Raw genomic sequence first — 23,980 nt, 5'->3', positions numbered from 1 at the left:
ATGACATACAGCAGGTACATACTATTTACAGGGGAGATGACATACAGGTATATACTATATACAGGAGATGACATACAGGTGTATACTATATATAAGGGAGATGACAAACATGTATATACTGAGGTGAAAATGAGAGGTGTGAGGTGAAAATGAAAAGGTGTAAGTGCAAAATGACAGGAGTGAGGGAAAATAGTGGAGTGATCGGAAAATGACAGATGTGAGGTCGAAATGACAAGTGTTAGGCGGGAATGAGAGGAGTGAGGGGGAAAATGAGAGGTGTAAGGGAGAAAATGAGAGGCATGATGGGAAAATAAGAGACGTGAGGTGCTATAACTAACCCCAGATATTTACTATGCCCAGGCAACGCCGGGCTCTTCAGCTAGTATATAAATATAAATTGTTTGGTATTGCTGCATCCCAAATGATCAGCCCCATAATGTTGTCATAGTAGTTAATCCCTTCAGTAAACATAGTATAAAAAAGCCAAAAAAATTATGCTTTATTATAAATATAAATGAATAATAATGAATAAAACCCAATCAAGAACATAAATGTAAATAAAAATGGTACTGTTGAAAACGCCATCTTGTCCCACAAAAAAAACATGCCGCCATACAGCTGCATCAGCGGAAAAATAAAAAAGTTATAGCTCTCAGAATAAAGTGATGCAAAAATGTATTTTACTTTCAATAAAATAGTTGTGTAAAAGCGCCAAAACATTAAAAAAGATATAAATGTGGCATCGCTATAATCGTACTGACCTGAAGAATAAAGCTGCATTATCAATTTTACCACACACAGAACGGCATAAAAAAAAAGCTTTCCTGAATTGCTGTTTTTTGTTCATTCTGCCTCACAAAAATCTGAATAGAGGGCGATCCATGTCATGTGCCGAAAATGATACCAATAGAAATGTCCACTTGTCCCGTAAAAAACAAGCCATAACATGACTCTGTTGGCCGAAATATGGAAAAATTATAGCTCTCAAAATGTGGTGATGCAAAAAAGTTTTTACAAGAAAAAGTGTCTTTTAGTGTGTGACAGCAGCCAAACCTAAAAACATGATATAAATCTGGTATCGATGTAATCGCACCGGCCAGAAGAATAAAGTCGCCTAAATCACTTATACCTCATGAGGAGCGGCGTAAAAAAATTCTTCACCTGCTGTTTTTTTTTTTTTGTCCATTCTGTCTCCCAAAGATCGCAGTAAGGCTTGGTGCACATTTATCCCGCGCACTGCTCTGAGCGCTTACACCGGGGTTTCAGTGTAAGGGTATGTGCACACATATCTGTGAGGGCTGCGGATTTTTCCGCAGCGGATTTGATAAATCCGCAGTGCAAAACCGCTGCGGTTTTTCCTGCGGATTTATCACAGTTTCTATTACGGATTCTGCTGCGGGTTTACACCTGCAGTTTTCTTTTGGAGCAGGTGTAAACCCGCAGCGGAATCCGCACAAAGAATTGACATGCTGCGGAATGTAAACTGCTGCGTTTCCGGGCGTTTTTGTCCACAGCATGTGCACTGCGGATTTCGTTTCCCATAGGTTTACATTATACTGTAAACGCATGGGAAACCGCTGCGGACCCACAGCTGCGGATCCGCAGCCAAATCCGCAGCGTGTGCACATACCCTAATCTCTGAAATACATGATTCAGATGGAACCTGCTACAGAAGATTCCGTATAATGAGGCAGATGGAGGCACTGTGGATGCTGTCTTGCCTATGATCTGGCGGTGTCCTTTCTAGGTGTGCATAAAAGTGCAGTCCAGCTTAGTTTTGTGAAACTCTGAAAAGGACAATGCTGAACAGAGACCAGATGGAGTCCAGCGTAACTCTGCTGCTTCATTGTAGTGAATGGATCCCTCAGGGGTTTCATGTGTCACGTCACTCGGAGATTTAGATGGAAACCTCAAAGTGCCGTATATACTTGAGTATAAACCGACCCGAGTCTAAGTCGAGTCACCTAGTTTTGCTACAGAAAACTGGGTAGGCTTATTGACTCAAATATAACTGGGTGCATTGTCCTCTCATCCCTGTCCTGCTATGCGTGGCTCCCCGTCCTGTCCTGGTATGTGGCTCCCCCATCCTGTCCTGGTATGTGTCTCCCCCGTCCTGTCCTGGTATGTGTAACTCCCCCGTCCTGTCCTGGTCTGTGTGGCTCCCTCGTCCTGTCCTGGTATGTGGCTCCCCCATCCTGTCCTGGTATGTGTGGCACCCCCGTCCTGTCCTGGTATGTGTGGCACCCCCATCCTGTCCTGCTATGTGTGGCTCCTGCCCGTCCTGTCCTGGTATGTGTGGCTTATTCCCTCTCCCCCCCCCCCCCCCGTCATACTCACCCTACTCGCGCCGTTACTGCATCTCCGTTGTCCCAGCGCTGCAGCTGTCCTGCACTGAGGGGTCACGTGGTACCGCTCATTAAGGTAATGAATATGCGCTCCACGCCTATGGGAGTGGAGATGCGTGCATATTCATTACCTTAATGAGCGGTACCACGTGACCGCTCAGCACAGGAAGAGCTACCGGGGCGGAGATGCAGCGGCTTCTCCAGGAGAGTGAGTATAATGTCTTCTGTTAGCCGTCTCCTGCCGTTGCTCCGCCGCTTCCTCTCCCCTGCCAGCTTTCTGGACAATGACTCGTGTATAAGTCGAGGGGTTTGTTTTCAGCACAAAAAAATGTGCTGAAAATCTCGGCTTTACACTAGTATATACGGTAAGTGGTCAGCGTAGAGCGCTGGATAAATGTGATCCCAAACATTATGTAAAATGTTCCCAACAAAAGCTTCAACAGAGTCCACAGGTCCATCATCTGTCAGTAGAAATAAAGGGGGCTTCCACATTAGTGGTAATACAAAGACTCTGGAAAAGCGAAATGGCTCCTGCCCCCCCCCAAAAAAAAAGAAATGCAGCAGATTGTGCTCCCAGATCCAAAAGCCCCACTAATTTATGGGTGAATGAGCTGGGCACTACAACGTACTGGGCACTGCAACGTACTGGGCACTACAATAGCAGATTAGCAATTTTCGCTCGACAACGTCTACCACTGCTTGTTTCTGGAAAACGCCTGTGGAGTTAAAATCGTCACTACATCTGTAGATAAATTCCCAAAGGGTTATAGTTTCCAAATGTGAAGTGACTTGAGGGGGAATTCTGCTCTTTTAGCTCTTAGGGGCTCTGTATATGGAATCCGCAAACTATTGTAGGAAAATCTGAGCTCCAGGAGGCAAAGAGCGCTCCGTCCCTCCCGAGTCTCGACGTGTGGCAAAGCAGTACATTGCAGCCACATGTGGGGTATTGCCACGTTTAACAGAAATTACGGGACAAATTTTGGTGTCATTTTACCTATTTCCCCTTGTGAAAATGTAAAACCTGGGGTTAAGACAAAATATTGGTGGTAAAAATGTAATTACTCCTTCTTTACTGCCCAATGGCAAAAGTTTCTGTGACACACCTGTGGTGTCAATGTGATCACTGCACCTCTAGATGAAATCGTTGAGAGGTGTAGTTTGTAAAATGAAGTCTCTTATGGGGGGTTTGCTGTTCTGGCACCTCAGGGGCTTTGCCAATGTGGCATTGCACCCTCAAACCATAACTACAAGGTTGTTTTTTTTTTTTTTCACAGCTCAACATTATGCATTTCTGTGAAGTACCTGGGGGTTTAAGGTGCTCCCCACACATCGAGATAAGTTCCTTGAGGGATCTAGTTTTCAAAATGGTGTCACTTCAGGGGGGTTTCCACTATTTAGGCACATCAGGGGCTCTCCAAATGCGACAGGACATCTGCACTAGATTGCAGCCAATTTAGCATTCATAAAGTCAAACGGCGCTCCTTCTCTTCCGAGCCCTGCTGTGTGCCGAAACAGTAGTTTTCCCCCACATATGGAGTATTGGCGTTCTCAAGAGAAATTGCACAACAAATGTTCTTGCACAGGTGTTACTGCAACAGCATGGAGTCATAAGACCACAACGTCTGATTGCTCCTACTTCGGCGCTGAGAAGAAGCAGTTCTCCTTCATTTGTTCTGCGAGAAGGAAGAATATGCCATGCTGGAAATCCCTGTGCTCAGTTAGCCACTCCTTTTCTCTTTATAGTCTGGGCTCTGTTACTAATCCTCATCAGAGCTAGCTTTATTGCTGTATGGCTAACGGAGGGAAACGAGTTTCTATGAGAAGGAGTGTTGGAGGAGTTCTAAGTGACTGTTGCTTGGTTTGTATGTGTGGTAATTCCATATCCTTCTCTATTTTAGTTTATTTCCCTACCTCCACGCCCTGCTGCATTCCTCTGTTATGTGTGAGTGAATATTTTGTATGTCTGGAGTTTTCTGTTAACCCTTGTTTGTGTTGCCTTGTTTGTCGGGTTGGTGGGGCAAAAGAACAGACCGAGGCCTAACTCGGGAGATAAGGCAAGGACGGAGGCCCCGGCATCTTCGCCATCTGAAGTATCCCAGGGAGCAGAGCGAGCTAGGGCGCCCCCTAGTGTTAAAGGGAACCTGTCACCCCGAAATTCGCGGGTGAGGTAAGCCCACCGGCATCAGGGGCTTATCTACAGCATTCTGTAATGCTGTAGATAAGCCCCCGATGTATCCTGAAAGAGGAGAAAAAGACGTTATATTATAGTCACCCAGGGGCGGTCCCGCTGCTGGTCAGGTCAAACGGGCGTCTCCGGTCCGCTGCGGCGCCTCCCATCTTCATTACAAGACTTCCTCTTCTGATCTTCAGCCACGGCTCTGGCGCAGGCGTACTTTGCTCTGCCCTGTTGAGGGCAGACAAAGTACTGCAGTGCGCAGGCGCCGGGCCTCTGACCTTTCCGGCGCCTGCGCACTGCAGTACTATCCTCTGCCCTCAAAAGGGCAGAGCAAAGTACGCCTGCGCCGGAGCCGTGGCTGAAGATCAGAAGAGGACGTCTTGGATTGAAGATGGGAGACGCGGCAGCGGACCAGAGACGCCCATCCGAACTGACCAGCAGCGGGACCGCCCCTGGGTGAGTATAATATAACGTCTTTTTCTCCTCTTTCAGGTAACATCAGGGGCTTATCTACAGCATTACAGAATGTTGTAGATAAGCCCCTGAAGCCGGTGGGCTTACCTCACCCGCGATTTTCTGGGTGACAGGTTCCCTTTAAGGACAGGGAAGGAGCCCCTGGTCCCGGGTCACCCGACAGCTCTGTCGTGACAGTTGTGATCTGTTTTCTCCTGTTACCCTTGTATTAGAATAAAAATTAGGGTCTTAAGTTGTTGTTGTGTGTTTTTTTTTTTTTTTTTTTTTTTAAATTTTACCTTAACTTCATTTCCAGAGTAATTACCACCTAAAGTTGTCATAATTATAAATTTTGGCCTGGTTATGAAGGTCAAAAAAGGCTTGGGGGGCGGGTGAAGGGGTTAAGAACCCGGGGTGGCATATTTCAGATGTTTAGATTAGGTATGATAACGCATTAACACTTCCTGTCTTGTTTCCCCTACAGCGCCCCCCAATCTTTGTTTTTATTATGGGCAGAATTACAATAAAAGTTAATCCCTGTTATAAAACTGGAATAAGCTAACCGTTTTTTTTTGGCACAGCTCAGCTTCGTGTCCTTTCTGCTGTCCAATGACCTCTGCACTTGTGAAAAAGCACAGAGCCAGTGCCTGAGGCGGCAACTTGCTGGAGGCGGCGCCGGTTTTCTCCTTCCTCCCTGCCTAAAACCGTTCTGGTGTCTCAGGGTAAAGGAGGAAGGTTGGAGATATACACTCTGGACAATTGTAGTGAGCTGCAGTATTACACAGAGGGAGTGAGTAACAAGTTTCCTGTAGTTGCTATGATATGAACGCTGGTAGTGTTTTCCAGCAAGGACACCAAATTTGTGAAGGTGCCAGAAGTAAATTGTCTCAGATAATGCGATGTCAGGCTAAGCTCACTCTCATGTCGGAGGCTCTGTCATACGTTTTGTCATTTTTACCTTACATGTAAGGTGTTGTGACATGTGACCCCGGCGCCCAATCAGTGCTAGCGTTACTATCCCCGCCTACCTAAGGGTTGAACATGAAGAGGAAGCCAGGGCTGCAGCTGATCCCTGACACCGGGCAGTGAAATCAGTGAGATATCAATCAAGCCAAAGAATCTGGTGCTGGGCGGGGAAACAACAACCTTCGGAGGCAGAGTCTCCAGATGTGCTCGGTCACACCCAGAGCACTTAACGTCTCATTTGCATAGGAGTTCAAAAACTAAATCGTTGAGAATGCAGCAACACATTGACCTGTAAATCCATCAACTTCTTTATTTCTTCTAATACCAGCCTTCCTATATGTGCGGTTTGGGGGTTTGATCCAACCGACAGATTCCCTTTTAAAGAGTAATCGCCGTTTTTAAATTTTTATTATCACAATCAATAGTTCACCTGAAAATAATATTTTTTTTTATTTTTCTTAATAAATATTAGCAAAATCTGCTTCTTTCTCTTTCTGGACAGTCTTCAATAAAGACAGATTTTCCCATTCCAGAGATAGATGACAGTTGGTGCTCATAAAGTTCTATGGAGGTAGAGGAGATAGAGGCCGACACGGACATTCTGCTGCAAGTTCTCCTGAAACGACAAGAACACTAATTCTCATCCCCATTGACCTTCTTGTGGCACTTTGTCGCTCACCAGTTTTTTTTTTTTTTTTCTTTGCTGCTGTTCTTCTATGAAAACCACTTGGATTTTAAGGGTATGTGTAACTGTCTTTTCAGGAGAACTTGCAGAGAATGTCCGCTTCTGCCTCTAGCTCCTCCCCCTCCATAGAACATTACAAGCACCAACTGTCTCTACTGACTTTTCAACACCTTACACAAATTATTTTATGGCTATGGTGACGCAAGGTTTGGGAGCCGGAGTTCAGAGAAATTTGCCGTGATTAATTATTTATGAAAAAAACAAACAAAAGGAACCTCTTTAAATAAATTAGGAGCCTGTCTACACTCCTGATCGCAGCAAATAGTGTGTATTCTTTAATGATACCAGTGCCCATCTTTTATCTGTCACTTCTCTCCGTCCAGGCGGTGGAGTCCATCCAGGCGGAGGATGAGAGCGCCAAGTTGTGCAAAAGGCGAATCGAGCACTTGAAGGAGCACAGCAGCGACCAGACTCCTGCCGTAAATATGTGGAAGAAGAAGCGCATGGACCGCATGATGGTGGAACATCTTCTACGCTGCGGCTACTACAACACCGCGGTGAAGCTTGCCAGGCAGAGCGGCATAGAGGTGAGACCGCGGCGTAGAGGTGAGACTGCCGCATAGACCAAACACGGGTATAATACAGGATGTAACTCAGGATCAGTAATGTAATGTATGTACACAGTGACTGCACCAGCAGAATAGTGAGTGCAGCTCTAGAGTATAATACAGGGTGTAACTCAGGATCAGTAATGTATTGTATGTACACAGTGACTGCACCAGCAGAATAGTGAGTGCAGCTCTGGGGTATAATACAGGATGTAACTCAGGATCAGTAATGTAATGTATGTACACAGTGACTGCACCAGCAGAATAGTGAGTGCAGCTCTGGAGTATAATACAGGATGTAACTCAGGATCAGTAATGTAATGTATGTACACAGTGACTGCACCAGCAGAATAGTGAGTGCAGCTCTGGAGTATAATACAGGATGTAACTCAGGATCAGTAATGTAATGTATGTACACAGTGACTGCACCAGTAGAATAGTGAGTGCAGCTCTGGGGTATAATACAGGATGTAACTCAGGATCAGTAATGTAATGTATGTACACAGTGACTGCACCAGTAGAATAGTGAGTGCAGCTCTGGGGTATAATGCAGGATGTAACTCAGGATCAGTAATGTATTGTATGTACACAGTGACTGCACCAGCAGAATAGTGAGTGCAGCTCTAGAGTATAATACAGGATGTAACTCAGGATCAGTAATGTAATGTATGTACACAGTGACTGCACCAGTAGAATAGTGAGTGCAGCTCTGGGGTATAATACAGGATTTAACTCAGGATCAGTAATGTAATGTATGTACACAGTGACTGCACCAGCAGAATAGTGAGTGCAGCTCTGGAGTATAATACAGGATGTAACTCAGGATCAGTAATGTAATGTATGTATACAGTGACTGCACCAGCAGAATAGTGAGTGCAGCTCTGGGGTACAAATCAGGATGTAACTCAGGATCAGTAATGTAATGTATGTATACAGTGACTGCACCAGCAGAATAGTGAGTGCAGCTCTGGGGTATAATACAGGATGCATAAAGTAATTCATACATAAAGTAAACTATTTCTGTAAAATGGCAGCGGAGGGTGAAGAAACTGTTAGTTATCACATTCTCATATGACCTTTTCTTTTTTATATATATATTACATAAGGTATACATTTTCCGTTGTGATGCTCCTGTGTGTAGATATGACTGTTGCTTGTTGTGGCGGCCTTCGCTCTTAATTCCATCCCTTAACATGATCCATCCAATGTGTCCAGTGGCTTCTGGTGATACTTTAGTGGCTGATTGCTCCAATTTTGAAAGTATATCCCACCTCGACTCCTTACCGATCACTGACATACGATTATGTGATGGTGTGAGGAGACGATGAGTGCTGGCTGTAACGAACTACCGCCTTCCAACAGTTCTGGTGTAATCGGATGAACCTCCGACGATCTCCGGTATGTAACCCCTGTAGACGTCATGGTCAATAACAGCTGAGGCGTCTAAACAGTTAGATAAAGTCTTTGTTGAGGAGCCCCATACTCCCTCATCGGTAACCAGATATCGCGTCCCGAAGGGAAGTTGTATTTGCGTTGGGCAATTTAAGCAGAGTGTCTATAAGGACTGTATGTGCCACAGCAATACTGAATTGTTGCTCAATGAAAAAAGCAAAATGGCAACAAAAATATTAGGGTACCCAAGAATCCATCTCCGTATTTAATGTGACTCTTTAATATCCCCTGCTTGACCCCTTCCAAAAAAAAAGTCATCAATATATTCAGAATGTGAAGTCCTTCATCTCCTACGTACGAGGCCTCTGTCTCTGTGCACGTCCACATTCACTCCGCAAGTTCTTTTACATGGAATTATCTGAATTTTTATTCTTTTTTTTTTTTTTTTTACCCAAGAAAATAATGAGAAGAGGTTGTACATCAACAGGTGGCGGCAGAAAAATCTGCGCTAATCAAATCTGACTATTGAGGTAATTTGCTAATGGTTTTCAGCTCTCTAATGAGGTGATAAACAGCGGCGAGTCAGAAGGATAGAAGCGGCCGTAACAAATGATTTTGATAGAGCGGGCTATAAAGGCGGCTCATCAGAGCTGGCTTGTTACTCGGGAATGATTTTGATTTTGATACCGTTATGACCTTGGATTTCACAATTGGAAACAAAAACGCAGAATATTTTATTTTTATAGTCGCAGATCCCGCAACGAGCTTCATGTGTATCGGCTAGTTTATGTGATTTCGATCAGGGTTAATCATATTCTTGCATTTAGTCAATTTCTCCGATTTATGCGCTGACAGCGGAATTTGCTTCAACACCTACGCAAACCCTACTGAAAAAACCCCACAGCTTATAGAATAGAAATATAATAAATTCAAAAAGGTGTACAAAAAAAGATAATAAATATATATATATATATATATATATATATATATATATATATATATATATATATACACACACACACATACTAATGAAAGTTAAAAAAATTTTGGAAAAAAAAAACAATGGGGGAGGCTGAGATCTGAAATGTATAATGACGTGCTAAGGAGGTTACGACAGGTTCCACAAGGCTACGATATGGTCGACAGTGGGCAAGACTAAAGCAAGGCCGCAAAGTAAACCAAATTCTAGTGAACATCGAGTTGTGGGTTTACAATGGTTGGCTCACATAGCCACCTGTAGGTTGACTCTCTGAATCCAAGCCATAGCCCTATCTGTTTGAAAGCCCGAGCTGCAGACTTGCCCCGGGTGAGGTCTCTTTTGGGTGCATGAACTCATTGAGTCTTTTACTCATTGGAGAACACTCAATTGTAATTGCATTGGCCTCTTGGTTAAGGCTAATATGAGACATTTACTTATTCCTAGCCTAAATTTTTGGCCAAGGAAGGCTACCGATTCCAGAAGATACTGTGACTTTCTTGTCCAGAGGGTAGTTACAGCTGTCAATTATTTCTTCTTTAGTCAGTGCATGAGTAAAGTTAAGATTTGTATCTGGTAAAAGTCCAGAAGAGAAATTGAGCTATGTCTTTTTCTTGATTCCGCTCTCCCTTGATTTTCGTTGACCTTGGTGACCAATAAAGAAAATCTGTGTGTCGAGATAAGAGATTTCTGCCTTTGATCCTGTATCCTTGGCCGTCTAGACTACACTGAGTCATGTAAGAAAAATTGGAGCTGTAGAATAGCTATAGGAAAATTACAGTAAAAAGAAGGTACTTAGCGAATAGATTGGCCAATATATGTGAGGCCTTCATCAAGGCGTCCTTCATTGTTGGGACCCTGTCCTGATAAGACACCTCTCTAGGGCTAAAAAGCCTACAATATATGGAGCATGAAGGTATGAGTCAGATGATTTTCTTTATATATACGTAATGTCCTTTTTGACATTGGATGACTTGGTTGGGCTGGCATGTGTCTGCAGATTTGGATGTTCACAACCCAGTGGACTGAATTTTCTTGTACTTTTTCTACTCCTATTAACTTCAAAGTAGTTCAGACTCAAAAAGTCCTAGATATACCTTCCCCTGAAAATGAGCATGTTCTTGGAAAACCTACTGATTTCTATTATTGACAAAAGACCCTCCAAATGTCAAGTTCCCGTACATCTGTTGGACATTGTCTATTGTAGGGTTGACGTAGTATGTATATATTAAAAAAGAATCTTCCATGGTCAATCTCAGCTTAAATGATTAAATGTTATACTAATCAAGGTCAACTTTTTGTTATGTTTCTGAGCATTTTTAGAGAAAAAAATAAATCTCCGGCCATTATTTCTTCTTCACTCGAGTGGTCCAAGCTTTCCACTTCCATGAAACTGATCTGGTAATTGGAAGACCTACTGATCTTGAACATTGGCCACCAAGATGGTCAATTACACGTATGTCTGTTTGACATCCTGTCTCTAGTAGGAGTGACACAGTAAAATCTCTTCTTGGGGCTGACCAATCTGTTATTGACTGATTGAACTTATTATTTATCGAAATCAAGAAACTCTCTGCTGGTTAAAAAAAAAAAAAAAAAAACTCAACGGAAAGTAGACAGAGATTCTTTTGCCATCACTACTTCACCACTGAAGGAGTCAAAGCTCTACGCTTCCCTGAAACAGATTTTGTCATTGGATAACCTACTGACCTTGAATGTTGATCAATACATGCTGGCCATCCTGTCTCTAGTAGGGGTGATACAGTTTGTGAAAGCTCTCTGAGCCAATCAAAGATTGGACAATAAAATGTGGTGTTATTCAAGGTCAACTTATTAAAAAAAGCTCCATAGAAACCTGACAAAGGAAAAAAACACCCATCTATAAAGTACCATTGTCTGTTGGACAACCTGCCTATAAGAAGGTTGACCTAAAATCTCTTCTTCTAAATGAGGGGGCTGGCTAATATGTGACGTATTAATTGAGATCAAGAAACTCTAAGCTGGTTTTAAAAAGCTCAGGAGAATCTTGCAGTCTTACTTTTCCACCTGAAGGAACGTAGTTCTACACTTCCCTGAAACTGATCTGGTCATTGGATGATTTTAAAACTTGAATGTTGACCAAGCGATATTCTATCTGTGAAGTACCCTCATAGTGGACATCCTGTGTCTCGTAAAGTTAACACAGTATACAAAGCTCTCCAAAACTAAGATTGTTACTACATTAGATAGACCAATCAAGGTCAACTGTTTAAAATTGGCCAACAGAACCCTGACGAGAAAAATATCTTCTAAAGTCATTAGTTCTCCACTGTCGAGGTCCCAGCTCTACATTTCCTTGAAACTGATCTGGGCGTTGGAAGCCTTACTGATCTTGACTATTGGGCAAGAGACCACACAGATGTCAATTACACTTATGTCTGACTATCAGGTCTCTAATAGGGTTGACACAGTATGTGAGATCTGTTTCCCTGTGTGTGGGGCTGGGAAATCTGCAATTGTCTAATATAGTACTTATCAAAATCAATAACTCTTGCCGTCATTACTTCTCCACTGGAGGAGTCCGAGCTGTACATGTCCATGAAATAAAGCTTGTCTTTTGATGACCTAAAATCATCTTAAATGTTGACCAAGACACCTTTCAGCTATCGAGCAATTTTATATTATGCCTGCTGGCCATCCCTTTAAAGGTGATACAGTATGTAAAACCTCCCCTTAGCCAATCGAAGATTGGACAACAAAGTGTGGTACTAATCGAGGTCAGCTTCTTAAAAGAAGCTCGGCAGAAACTTGACCGAGAAAAGAAGAATCTCCTGTCGTCATTACTTATTCACTGGAGGGATCCCAGCTTAATACTTCCCTAGAACTGACGTCATTGGAAGACCTAGTAATCTTGTATATTGGCCAGGAGATCACCTATCTATAGTACCTTAAGGTCGCCGGTTAAACGATCTATAGGAAGGTTGACATTAGTAAATGTATGGCTGGCCAATCTGTGATTGATTAATTTGGTATTAATTGAGATCATGAAATTCTCAGCTGGTTAAGAAAGCCCACCTGAAAGGTCTTAGTTCTACACTCAACTGAAATCCATGTTCTCATTGGATGACTTGGAATCTTGAATGTTAACCGAGGAACCTTCTAGCTGTACAGTAACCTTATATCTGGTGGACATCATATCTGTAGTAAAGTTAACAAAGCATAAAAAAACATTTCCTGGCCAATCTCTTTTCTAATCAAGATTAAAGCAAGCTCAGGAGAAACTTAACCTATCGTCATTACTTCTCCACTGGACGATTTGAAATTCTACATTTCTGTACGCAACTGTTGGCCGAGAAACCCCTTAGTTGGACATCTTGTGTCTTGTAGGGTTATTACTGTAGAGAAAATCTCTTCTCATCGGCCAGTATAATATTGGAAAATGTTATTATGATGATTACAGAGGTCATGAAACCCAAAATTGGTTAAAGATCAGCAGAAACTTTTACATGGGGGGGAAAAGAAAAGTATCTTGCGTTCATTACTTTTTCTCTTTGATTGGTACAAAAAAAACCAAAACATTAACAACTTTTTTAAAACATTATTTTCTTTTTTAATGGGAATATGAAAAGCATATGCAAATGGAGTCTTTTCACATTGCTCCGCGAAAATGAACAAAGTGCTAACCAACTAATTGATACCCTTGTCTATGTGCTTTGTGTCTCCGTGTAAATGGTTTTATCTCTGCAAAAAAAATCTGTCATTTAATCCCTTTCATGCAGCCCCTCATTATGGATCTTGCTACGTGATGAATCATTCCTGTCTGTGTATTATTTAGTTTTTTGCTGGAAGCTTTCTATTCTAGATGTAAAAGAGAACATTTTCTCTGGGGTCCCCAGAGGGCAGCTCAAACACTGTTAGATAACGCTGCAATTAGAAGAAATCAAAGTAAATATTGCCTGTAAAATCAAATACTATTAGATAACGGATAATTCTTTCCCAGACGTTGACCCTTTACTCTTTTGCTCTCTGTCTTTTTTTTTTTTTCTTACCGTTGATATCAATTTTGCAGAATTTGGCTATATGTTTTTAATTAGCACTTATGGACTGGTAGGTCATAACTGGAAGCCTAGAGACCATCTTGAAGAAGGAGACAAAAGTAGATGGCACTCTAGCTGGACTTGGACGTTGTATCAGTAGTGTCTTGATTGGGGTGTGTGGTCTTGTTGTGAATTCTGTTGTCGGGCTCCCTCCTGTGGTCATGAATGGTACTTCTGCTGGTTCTGTCCATGGACTTCCTCTGGTGGGTGTTTTTGAGTTTCCTTCCACAGGTGACGAGGTTAATTCGTTAGCTGCTGCTCTATTTAACTCCACTTAGATCTTTGCTCCATGCCACCTGTCAATGTTCCAGTATTGGTCTAGTTCACTCCTGGATCGTTCTTGTGACCTGTCTTCCCATCAGAAGCTAAGTTCCAGCTTGTATTTCTTTGGTTTGCTATTTTTCTGTCCAGCTTGCTATTTAATTTGTTGTCTTGCTTGCTGGAAGCTCTGGGACGCAGAGGGAGCGCCTCCGCACCGTGAGTCGGTGCGGAGGGTCTTTTTGCGCCCTCTGCGTGGTCTTTTTGTAGGTTTTTGTGCTGACCGCAAAGTAACCTTTCCTATCCTCGGTCTGTTCAGTAAGTCGGGCCTCACTTTGCTAAATCTATTTCATCTCTGTGTTTGTATTTTCATCTTTACTCACAGTCATTATATGTGGGGGGGCTGCCTTTTCCTTTGGGGAATTTCTCTGAGGCAAGGTAGGCTTTATTTTTCTATCTTCAGGGCTAGCTAGTTTCTTAGGCTGTGCCGAGTTGCATAGGGAGCGTTAGGCGCAATCCACGGCTATTTCTAGTGTGTTTGATAGGTTTAGGGATTGCGGTCAGCAGAGTTCCCACGTCCCAGAGCTCGTCCTTATTATCAGTAACTATCAGGTCATTCCGTGTGCTCTTAACCACCAGGTCCATTATTGTCCTGACCACCAGGTCATAACAGGTCTTTAGTCAGTAAAGGTAGTGCAGACAGATAAAAGTATCCGGAAGGAATTGGGAATAACCACATTGATGGTTCCACCTCGTTGCCAATGAGACATAAGATGAAGTTTACAACAAACCTTTTAGCTCAAGGTTGGTAAATTAGGCCCAAAAAAGCTGAGAATCTTCTCGTCGGTGGTACTGGGAAGTAGAATTAGTTGGCATACTTTTTTTTTTTTTTCCCCAGGGAGCATTGTCTGTAAGGCTTTTCCTACACTAGGTAGCTCTTCGTAAGAAGTATTACCCCGTGAAAGATCTCTTCCTAACTAATCACCCCCGTACACATTTGACTAATGTCTGCGAAACCCACAGATGTCACTGTTTGGTCAACTCTGTGTAAAAGAAGTTGCTGGCCAACTGATCATTGGAGGGGAGATGTCAGTCGGGCACGGTCAATCTTGGACTGCCGATCACATTGTTCTCCCGGTGATAAGCCTCCCACAGAAATGTTAGCCTTTGGCTCTCTCATGCAGAACACTGTAGCGCTCGGATGAAGGAGTGCCACTTTGGGGGAGACGGCCAACATGGCTGTTGCCGAAGCATTGTTCAGCCGATTCTTCGTTTGGAGGCCAGCCATCTGTGTATGGAAGCTTAAGACTTTTTTTTGGGGGGGAAGGATCGCATTGTACAACTTTTGTGGTTTAGATTTTTTAATACTTCTGAAGGGTTCACAAATAGAGATGGGTGAATCCAAACGGTAAAGTTTTGGGTCCCGGCCGAACACCTAGTGTCCGTGCACTGACCCCAAACACTGGCTTCTCTATGAAGTGGGTGTTAATGTTTGTGTTCGACACCACAAATATCAGCTGTTTCCCATCTGTGTGACCGTGTGAGAAACATCGGCGGCTCTGATCGACGGTAGGTTTATTACCTCCTGTCAGAGATCTGCGGTTCCCATGTTGTGAAATGACAGTGTGAGCCAGCGGCTGTGACCGGTAAAAAGGTTACCGCCAGTCACAGGCTTCGACTGATGAGAGGGGTACTACTCATACTGATAACAACTAGAGCAGGCGCCACTGATGACCATCAGCTGGCTCTTGTACTATAAATAAAAAATAAATTTAAAAAATGTTGTGGGGCCTCTTATATTTTTGATAACCATCACAGGCTTGGCTTGATGTCAGTAGCTATAAAACAGATGACATCAGCCCCATCCCTAGTAGTCCACTTGCCACCGCACCAGGGTAATCTGCATCTAATAGATGCGCCTTTTCTGGGTCAGCTACGGGCTGCTATTTTGTAGACTGGGGGGGGGGGGGGCAATATCCATTGCCCCTTATCAGTCTGAGAATACCAGTCCCCAGTTGTCTTCTTTTAGCTTTGCTGGTTCTCAAAAATGGGCAGGACCCCACACCATGTGTGTTTTTTTTTTTTTTTTTTTTTTTTATTATTTCAATAATTTAATTAAAGAAAAAAAAAAAGGCGTGGGACCCCTTGATAACCAGCCATGATAAAGCTGAGGGCTGCATCCCGCAGTTTTCAGTTTTTCCCTGCGCTGGTTGTCAAAAATAGAAGATACACCCCATGTCATTATTTATTTATAAGCGACGGCAGTTGAATACTCCCATCAGTGGCACCTTCTCTCGCGGTCATCAGACAGCAGGCGTACGCTGATGAGAGTAGTACTCTCATATCAGCCGACTCCTGTGACCGGCTGTAAAAAGCGTGGGAACCGCAGCGCTCTCACTGGCAATAAGGATCTTATTGCTGATCAGAGCCCATGTTTGCTGTGATGTCACAAACAATGGATGTTTGGGCTCCCCATTCATCTCAATGAGGTCCGGTTTCGGTACTGTTCTGGTACCCGAACCAAACTTTTTTTTTTTTTTTTAGATGTTTCGCCTAACCCGAACATTCAGGGGTTCACCCTTCACTATTCACAATCTTTTTTTTTTTTTTTTTCCCTGCAACTGTTCCGCCCTTATTATCTTCCACACGGGCATCTATCAATATGATGTCTCTGACGCATGTATGTAAAATGAGCCTGTAAGTTGTATGTCATTATGGGCGCTGCGCGAGGAGGTAAATGAAGCAAAGGTTCCTTTCCTACTGATCACCGAGACCCGTCTAAATAAAAAGAAACCGCCCGATGGCAGCCATCATCAAGGAGCCTCGCCAATAATGGGTTTGCATCAATTTTCGTTCTGAAATAGAAAATCACTGGAGGATTTCTGAATATCGAACGTGATGTGGATGATAAAAAATAAAAAAAAAGTGGGAAGGTGATTGATAATTAAAGCTTGCGTGCTTATATGGAAATGTGTGTAGAAAGCTGTCACTACATGTATAAAGTGAACAGAGGGCATCTCGCTACTGCCAAGTTGGGTAACCCATTAAAGCCTTTTATTTTCAAGTTACCCCCTTATTTTTTTTTTCATTTGTCTTGGAGACGTTGTGTGCCAAAGAAATGGTGTAATTACATAAAGAAAAATATCGTAGTTTACGGAACAACTTCCATGGCAATGAGTTTTTTCTTCAGAGATTTTTTTTGGGATCTGAAAAACCCCTCATACCTTGCTGCAGTTAGTTGTAAATAAATAGACAATCACAGACTCCAGGAGCAGTGGTGAGGACGCAATGCTGGACCTGGGGACAGTGAGTAAACGTATTATTATTATTAATAATAATAATATTTTGAAATCAAAATGCGCCAGTGGAGACTGGTTTTCCAAAACTGGAAAACCTCTTTAATCATTATTTATTTATATTTTTTTAATCCTTTTGTGAGAGAGGGCCAAGGTCGTAGTCGTGGCTGAGACTATCTGCTTACACGTGCCCTGGCCTCCCGCCGCACGCAAACAGTGTCCCCTTTTTAGCGAACCTTCAGCTACATCATCTGCACCGTCAGGGTCCCATCTGAGCGGCCGAAGTTCTGCTGCTGGTGGTGTTACACAAATAGAGACAGAGTTCACGTTCAACTTTAAACAGACAACTTTACTGGGTTCTTCTCTCAGCACATCCATGTCTTTTGCAGCATCCACATAAGATTCCACACAGTTTATATCCTTCGCTTTCCCTGTGCTTTTTCCTATGTCCTTCACTTCATATCTGGGACTTCCCGACCCGCATGGTATCGCAGTGTCCTTCCTGTCCAGCTTGACTACTCTTATGAGTTCCCCTGTCCGTTTCGCACCAGACATAAGGGCGTCTGCCCAAGTAGCAACCTGCCACATTTTTGGGAGCGACCTGTTTTACTGTCCTGCTGTGACTCTTGCTCTCACTACTGCTGTCTTCGCTTCTTTCTCTGCTGCTGTCTCTGCTGCACTTTTGGCCTGGTTGCCCTGGAGGGCTGGGTCCCTTTGCTTCAACGTTGCGGGGCTCGAAGGCCCTCCGGAATTACCCGGGCTCACTGGCCCCTCCTGAGGTGTCTCAGCTCCCTGGCTCCACTGACTAGAAAACAGGAAATTCCATTTCTTACCCACAGCAGGCCCCTCCAAATTTAACTGTTACTGTTCCTGAGTTCCTATCTCTAATCTCATTGTGCTATAATGCCCCACTCTAGTGGCTGTTACTACGCTTTCCCTATATTCAATATACAAATGGTAGCATGAAGAACATAAGTGTTACAAAACACAACAGTAGGTATATAGAAATTGAACATACAGCATTTAGTACCAGCTTCAACCGGGCCTTGCTTAACCCCTTTCTGACCTCGGACGGGATAGTACGTCCGAGGTCAGATCCCCCGCTTTGATGCAGGGCTCCGGCGGTGAGCCCACATCAAAGCCACGACATGTCAGCTGTTTTGTACAGCTGACATGTGCCTGCAATAGCGGTGGGTGAAATCGCGATTCACCCGCCGCTATTAACTAGTTAAATGCCGCTGTCAAACGCTGACAGCGGCATTTAACCGGCACATCCGGCCAGAAATGAGCGCATCGCTGACCTCCGTCACATGATCGGGGGGTCAGCGATGCGTCAGGATAGTAACCATAGAGGTCCTATGGTTACTGATCACGGCTAGCTGTGAGTGCCACCCTGTGGTCGGCGCTCATAGCAAGCCTGTTATTAAACTACATAGCAGCGATCTGATGATCACTCCTATGTAGCTGAGCCGATCGAGTTGTGCCAGCTTCTAGCCTCCCATGGAGGCTATTAAAGCATGGCAAAAGTAAAAAAAAAAAAAAAAAAAAAGTGAAAAAAAAAAAAAATATATAAAAGTTTAAATCACCCCCCTTTCGCCCCGTTCAAAATAAATCAATAAAAAAAAAAATCAAACCTACACATATTTGGTATTGCCGCGTTCAGAATCGCCCAATCGATCAATAAAAAAACAAGGATTAACCTGATCGCTAAACGGCGTAGCGAGAAAAAAATTTGAAACGCCAGAATTACGTTTTTTTTGGTCGATGCGACATTGAATTAAAATGCAATAACAGGCGATCAGAAGAACGTATCTGCACAAAGTGGTATCATTAAAAATGTCAGCTCGACACGCAAAAAATAAGCCCTCACCTGACCCCAGATCATGAAAAATGGAGACGCTACGGGTATCGGAAAATGGCGCATTTTTTTTTTTTTTATAAGCAAAGTTTAGAATTTTTTTCACCACTTACATAAAAAATAACCTGTTAGGTGTCTATGAACTCGTAATGACCTGGAGAATATCAGGTCAGTTTTAGCATTTAGTGAAGCTAGCAAAAAAGCCAAACAAAAAACAAGTGTGGGATTGCACTTTTTTTGCAATTTCACCGCACTTGGAATTTTTTTCCCATTTTCTAGTACACGACATGGTAAAACCAATGATGTCGTTCAAAAGTGCAACTCGTCCCACAGAAAATAAGCCCTCACATGGCCATATTGACGGAAAAATATAGTTATGGCTCTGGGAAGGAGGGGAGCAAAAAACGGAAACGCAAAAACGAAAAAGGGCTGCGGCGGGAAGTGGTTAAAGACGCCAGCTCGGCACGCAAAAAATAAGCCCTCAACTGACCCCAGATCATGAAAAATGGATACTCTACGGGTATCGGAAAATGGCAGATTTTTTTTTTTTTTTTTAAGCAAAGTTTGGAATTTTTTTTCACCACTTAGATAAAATAGAACCTAGACATGTTTGGTGCCTATGAACTCATAATGACCTGGAGAATCATAATGGCAGGTCAGTTTTAGCATTTAGTGAACCTAGTAAAAAAGCCAAACAAAAAACAAGTGTGGGATTGCACTTTTTTTGCAGTTTCACTGCACTTGGAATTTTTTTTTCCTGTTTTCTAGTACACGACATGCTAAAACCAATGATGTCGTTCAAAAGTACAACTTGTTTTGAAAAAAATACGCCCTCAAATGGCCATATTGACGGAAAAATAAAAAAGTTATGGCTCTGGGAAGGAGGGGAGCGAAAAACGAACATGGAAAAAACGGAAAATCCCAAGGTCATGGAGGGGTTAAAGGAGTGGGGGAATATACCAGTCTCTGTCACCCCTTACAATTTAAAGGGAATTTGTCAGCAGGTTTTTGCTTTGTAATCCTAGAGAAGCATGATGTAGGGGCAGAGACCCTTATTCCAGCAATGTATCATTTACTGGACTGTGTTTTGCGATTTCAATAAAATCAGTGTTTTATCAGCAGTAGATTATCACTACAGGACTAGGTGTTTCGTGCCTCCTGATCCAACCCCCCCCCCCCCCCAGCACCGATTGGCAGCCTATTGACAGTATACACAGAAATCTGCCAATCAGTGGAGGGGTCAGGTTATACACAGCTCAGCATTCGAGCTCTGCTAGATCTGCAGCAGAGAAAGCAGAGATTGTAACACAATAGTTGCACCCAGTAAACAAAGTGATGCATCCCTGGAAGCGGTGTCTCTGTCCCTACATCATACTGCTGTCAGATTATATGATGAAAACTTGCTGACAGATTACCTTTTAAATAAAAAAATTTTTTTGTATTGATAGGCCATTAATGGAAGACTTAGAGCAGTGCAACTACTTATGATAACAATTTCAAAGTTAGTGAAAACTTTTGAAGATATTTGAAGCTCCAATTCTGGCAGGCTGTTCCTGGTGCAGACACATTGGGGTAATTGGATTTGGGATTGGTGCCAGCAGCTGTCACGGACACCAATCCCGAGGTTTAGTAGCGAAGCTCGGCACCCTCATTACTAAACCTGTAAGTAAAGAGTTAAATAAATACACACACTGAGAATATAGTATCGTAGTTTGCTGCGATGTCCTCGTATATCGGATGAGATTCGCCAATGCGAGTCAATAGGTGTGAGAAAAGAATTGCACGTCACGCAGACCATGCTTTTACCGTCCGATTTTTTTTATTTTTTATAACACATCCATGTCCTTGAAAACCCGACATTTCATCTGCCGCATACCATAAAATCGCAGCATGACCCGACAGAATAGAATGGATATATACTCATAAAATATTCACATATATAATTAGTATAGTGTGTGTGCAATTTACTGTACATGTATTTAATAAATTATTATTTTTCTGGAAAAAAAAATGGTGTGGGCTCCTGTGTAATTTTCATAACCAGCAGGTGGAAAGCCGACAGTTAGGGGCAGAAGTTTATAGCCTGGGAAGGGGGTAATACCCATGGAGCTTCCCAGGATATTAATATCAACTCACAGCTGTATACTTAGCCTTTACTGGCTATTAAAATGGGGGACCCCAAAAAAAGACGTAGGGTCTCCCTATAATGAATAACCAGCAAAGGCTAGTCATACAGCTGCGAGCTGATATTAATAGCCTAGGAAAGGGTCATGGATATTGGTCCCCTCCAGGATAAAAGCATGAGCTCTCAGCTGCCCCATATATGTATGTACTGTATATGTGTATATATGTTGTCATGAAACCAGTTTAATACAATTTCATGTCATCCAGGAAAGAGTAATATGGGGGGTTATGGGGTGACCAATCTAGCTAATGTTGGACGGGCAATGTCTCTTTGTAGCCCTAGCTTTTTCATCATTGGAGTCTATTGGTGGCATGTGGCTGATGGATGACCTCCACCCCATGAACATGTATCCTCCATATCTGTCTGTTTTGGCCATGCATGTTCGTACCCTCTATCTGTCACAGATCCCTTCTCCGTGGTGTCACTTATTCGTCACGTGCCTGCTCCCACACGTGACTTGGGGTTGTGCCTGCAAGGGTTAATCTATCTCCCCACTCTCAGTCCAGCATTCAACCTCTGTCCTATGCTGTAATGGGAGCATAAATCACACACCGACCCAGGCCACACACCCGCTCATACGTGCTGCCACCACTCATCGAATACACAGGCGATGAGTCCTGGAACTAATAATACTAATAAAAATATGTCTATCACTCATAAGGCTCACACACCTTTTGGCTATGGATTCTTTAGAACATTCAAGGTTCAACTTGTTAAGGTTTTATACTTTAATAGCAAAAAGTTCAATGCTTACAATAAGAAAAAGGTATAATATATGATAATAAAAAGACATACAACTTATGCAAACAATGTCAAAATAAACAGGATAAACTTGCAGAAATCATCTAACTGGTAGTTTGCTTTCTGCTTCCTGAGGGGGGGTGAATGGAGTTGGTGGAACACATCAGCTTCTCAGGCCGCCCTCACATGTGAACACAATTCTCTGTCTGCAGCCTAAATTTATAACTTTGGTCTGAGGTCAGGTTTCTAGACCGGCCTCCCAGGTTAATATCATAATTGCGGTCTGTTTGATTGGGCACGGCAGCTCTACCAATGAATATATATTATTTTCCTCTGGAGACACGTGTGAAATGGTTCCCAGGGAAACCTTCCCTCAGGCCGCAATTTAGCATCTCCCCTCCAAGACCTCAGAGGTGTCAAGTGTTCCTTTTGTTCTTGGCCTTGGCCAGATCCCCTGGTGAGATCTGGAGACAAAATTTCTACTAGTTCCAAGGAAGTACCTATTAACACCTAGGTACGACTTGCCTTCAGGACAGATGTTAAATTATCACTGGTCACACATATAACCCTAGACATATGTCCCTACACACATATAGATATATATATATATATTTCACCACACTATCTATTACTAATATTGCTGCGTTGCGCCTTCGTCCGCCCCGGGGCTGTTCCGGTTAACTGTCATATGCTGAACGTTTCTATTGTGCGGGTTTTCAGTCCCCGCGCCTCCGGAAATGCCTCCTCTTTCAATGTGCTGGAACAAGCTCATTTTTATGTTAATACAAACATTTGCAGGACGGGATTATTGTGTTTGCAACACATTGGATTGTGCCGCTCCCCACAGAGGAGAAGGTTTTTTTTTATATTCTCTTCCATTGAAGAATGAACCGTCACAGCGTGACATATGTATGCGGTTCCAAATAATCTCTGTGGATGCCAATTCAAAATAAATCAGGTTCATCGCTTCCTTCCAAGACGTCTCGATTCCCTTCAGCGGAGCTTTTAAGAAACTCAGCGCGTTAGCCTGCAACATTTTAATGCTTTCGATAGGCGCCATCCTTCATCTGTACATCGGGCCGTCTCCGAGGGGGGGTCAGGATGGAGGCAGCCATGTTGTTTGCCGAACTGAGGCTCAGGTTACTTGCCCTATTACATCGGAGGATTGACTATACGGCAATAATAGAATACTCCTCTAATATTGAGATTGCACCATTTTTCTTTCTCTATAGATGGCTGAACGCTCATATGTTTGACAGTGACTACTCTCACCTCACTACCAAACACCTCTCCTCTGGATTCGGAAGATCTGTTTCAATATAATTTGTATACAGCCGTCCCTTAGTTACTCCATCATTCTCCCAGTTCCTGACAACAGGATTTGCCCCTATTAACCAATTGCAGAGCTGTATTTGTCAAACTAATTTCTGTTACCATCTTTTCAGTTAGTCCACCGAGGACTCTCAATTCTAAGTATCCAATGTTTTTTTTTTTTTCATGCTGATTCCAGTATGAAACCCCCCCCCCCCCCACCCCCTTAAAGAGCACTAGCTAAACGCTCAATAGAATGAACATAAGCATTTCTATGTAAAAATGACTTGCTGTTCACATGTTCAGGTTTTTTAGGTGGCTTTTATAAACGCTTCAGGTTTCCAAAAACACCCAAGCGGTGAAAAGAAGGGCGCGAAGCATTCTTCAGGAGTTTACTCCAAACCGAGGAAGAAGGTCACAAGTTGCTCTTTACCGTTGGTGAAGATACTCCTAAACCACTTGGTTGAATCGCATCAACTGGTATTGTCCCATTGTCCTCCCTACACACGTGTCCTACTGTGCAGGGATGTGGAGTCGGAGTCCATTTTGGTGGAGTCGATGTCATGGAAATTGAGGAATCGGAGGTTTGGCTTACCGACTCCACAGCCCTGCTTCTGTGGTCCACTAATTTATGTTCATGTGTTTTGCGTACAT

The 23,980-nt window shown here is 43.0% G+C and overlaps 1 protein-coding gene across 1 annotated transcript in view; it reads left to right on the top strand.

Annotated features, from left to right (window-relative positions):
* MAEA (macrophage erythroblast attacher, E3 ubiquitin ligase) overlaps nt 1-23,980 on the top strand; it is a 71,321-nt gene that overhangs the window by 28,794 nt on the left and 18,547 nt on the right. The window contains exon 3 of the mRNA XM_069744903.1: nt 7,009-7,212. Coding sequence (XP_069601004.1) covers nt 7,009-7,212 — 204 coding nt within the window. The remainder of the gene's footprint in view (nt 1-7,008; nt 7,213-23,980) is intronic.

Source organism: Ranitomeya imitator, chromosome 1 (genome assembly GCF_032444005.1).
Source record: "Ranitomeya imitator isolate aRanImi1 chromosome 1, aRanImi1.pri, whole genome shotgun sequence".
NCBI lineage: Eukaryota > Metazoa > Chordata > Amphibia > Anura > Dendrobatidae > Ranitomeya > Ranitomeya imitator.
Note: the sequence above shows the minus strand (reverse complement) of the source record. Positions and strands in the feature narration are given on the sequence as shown.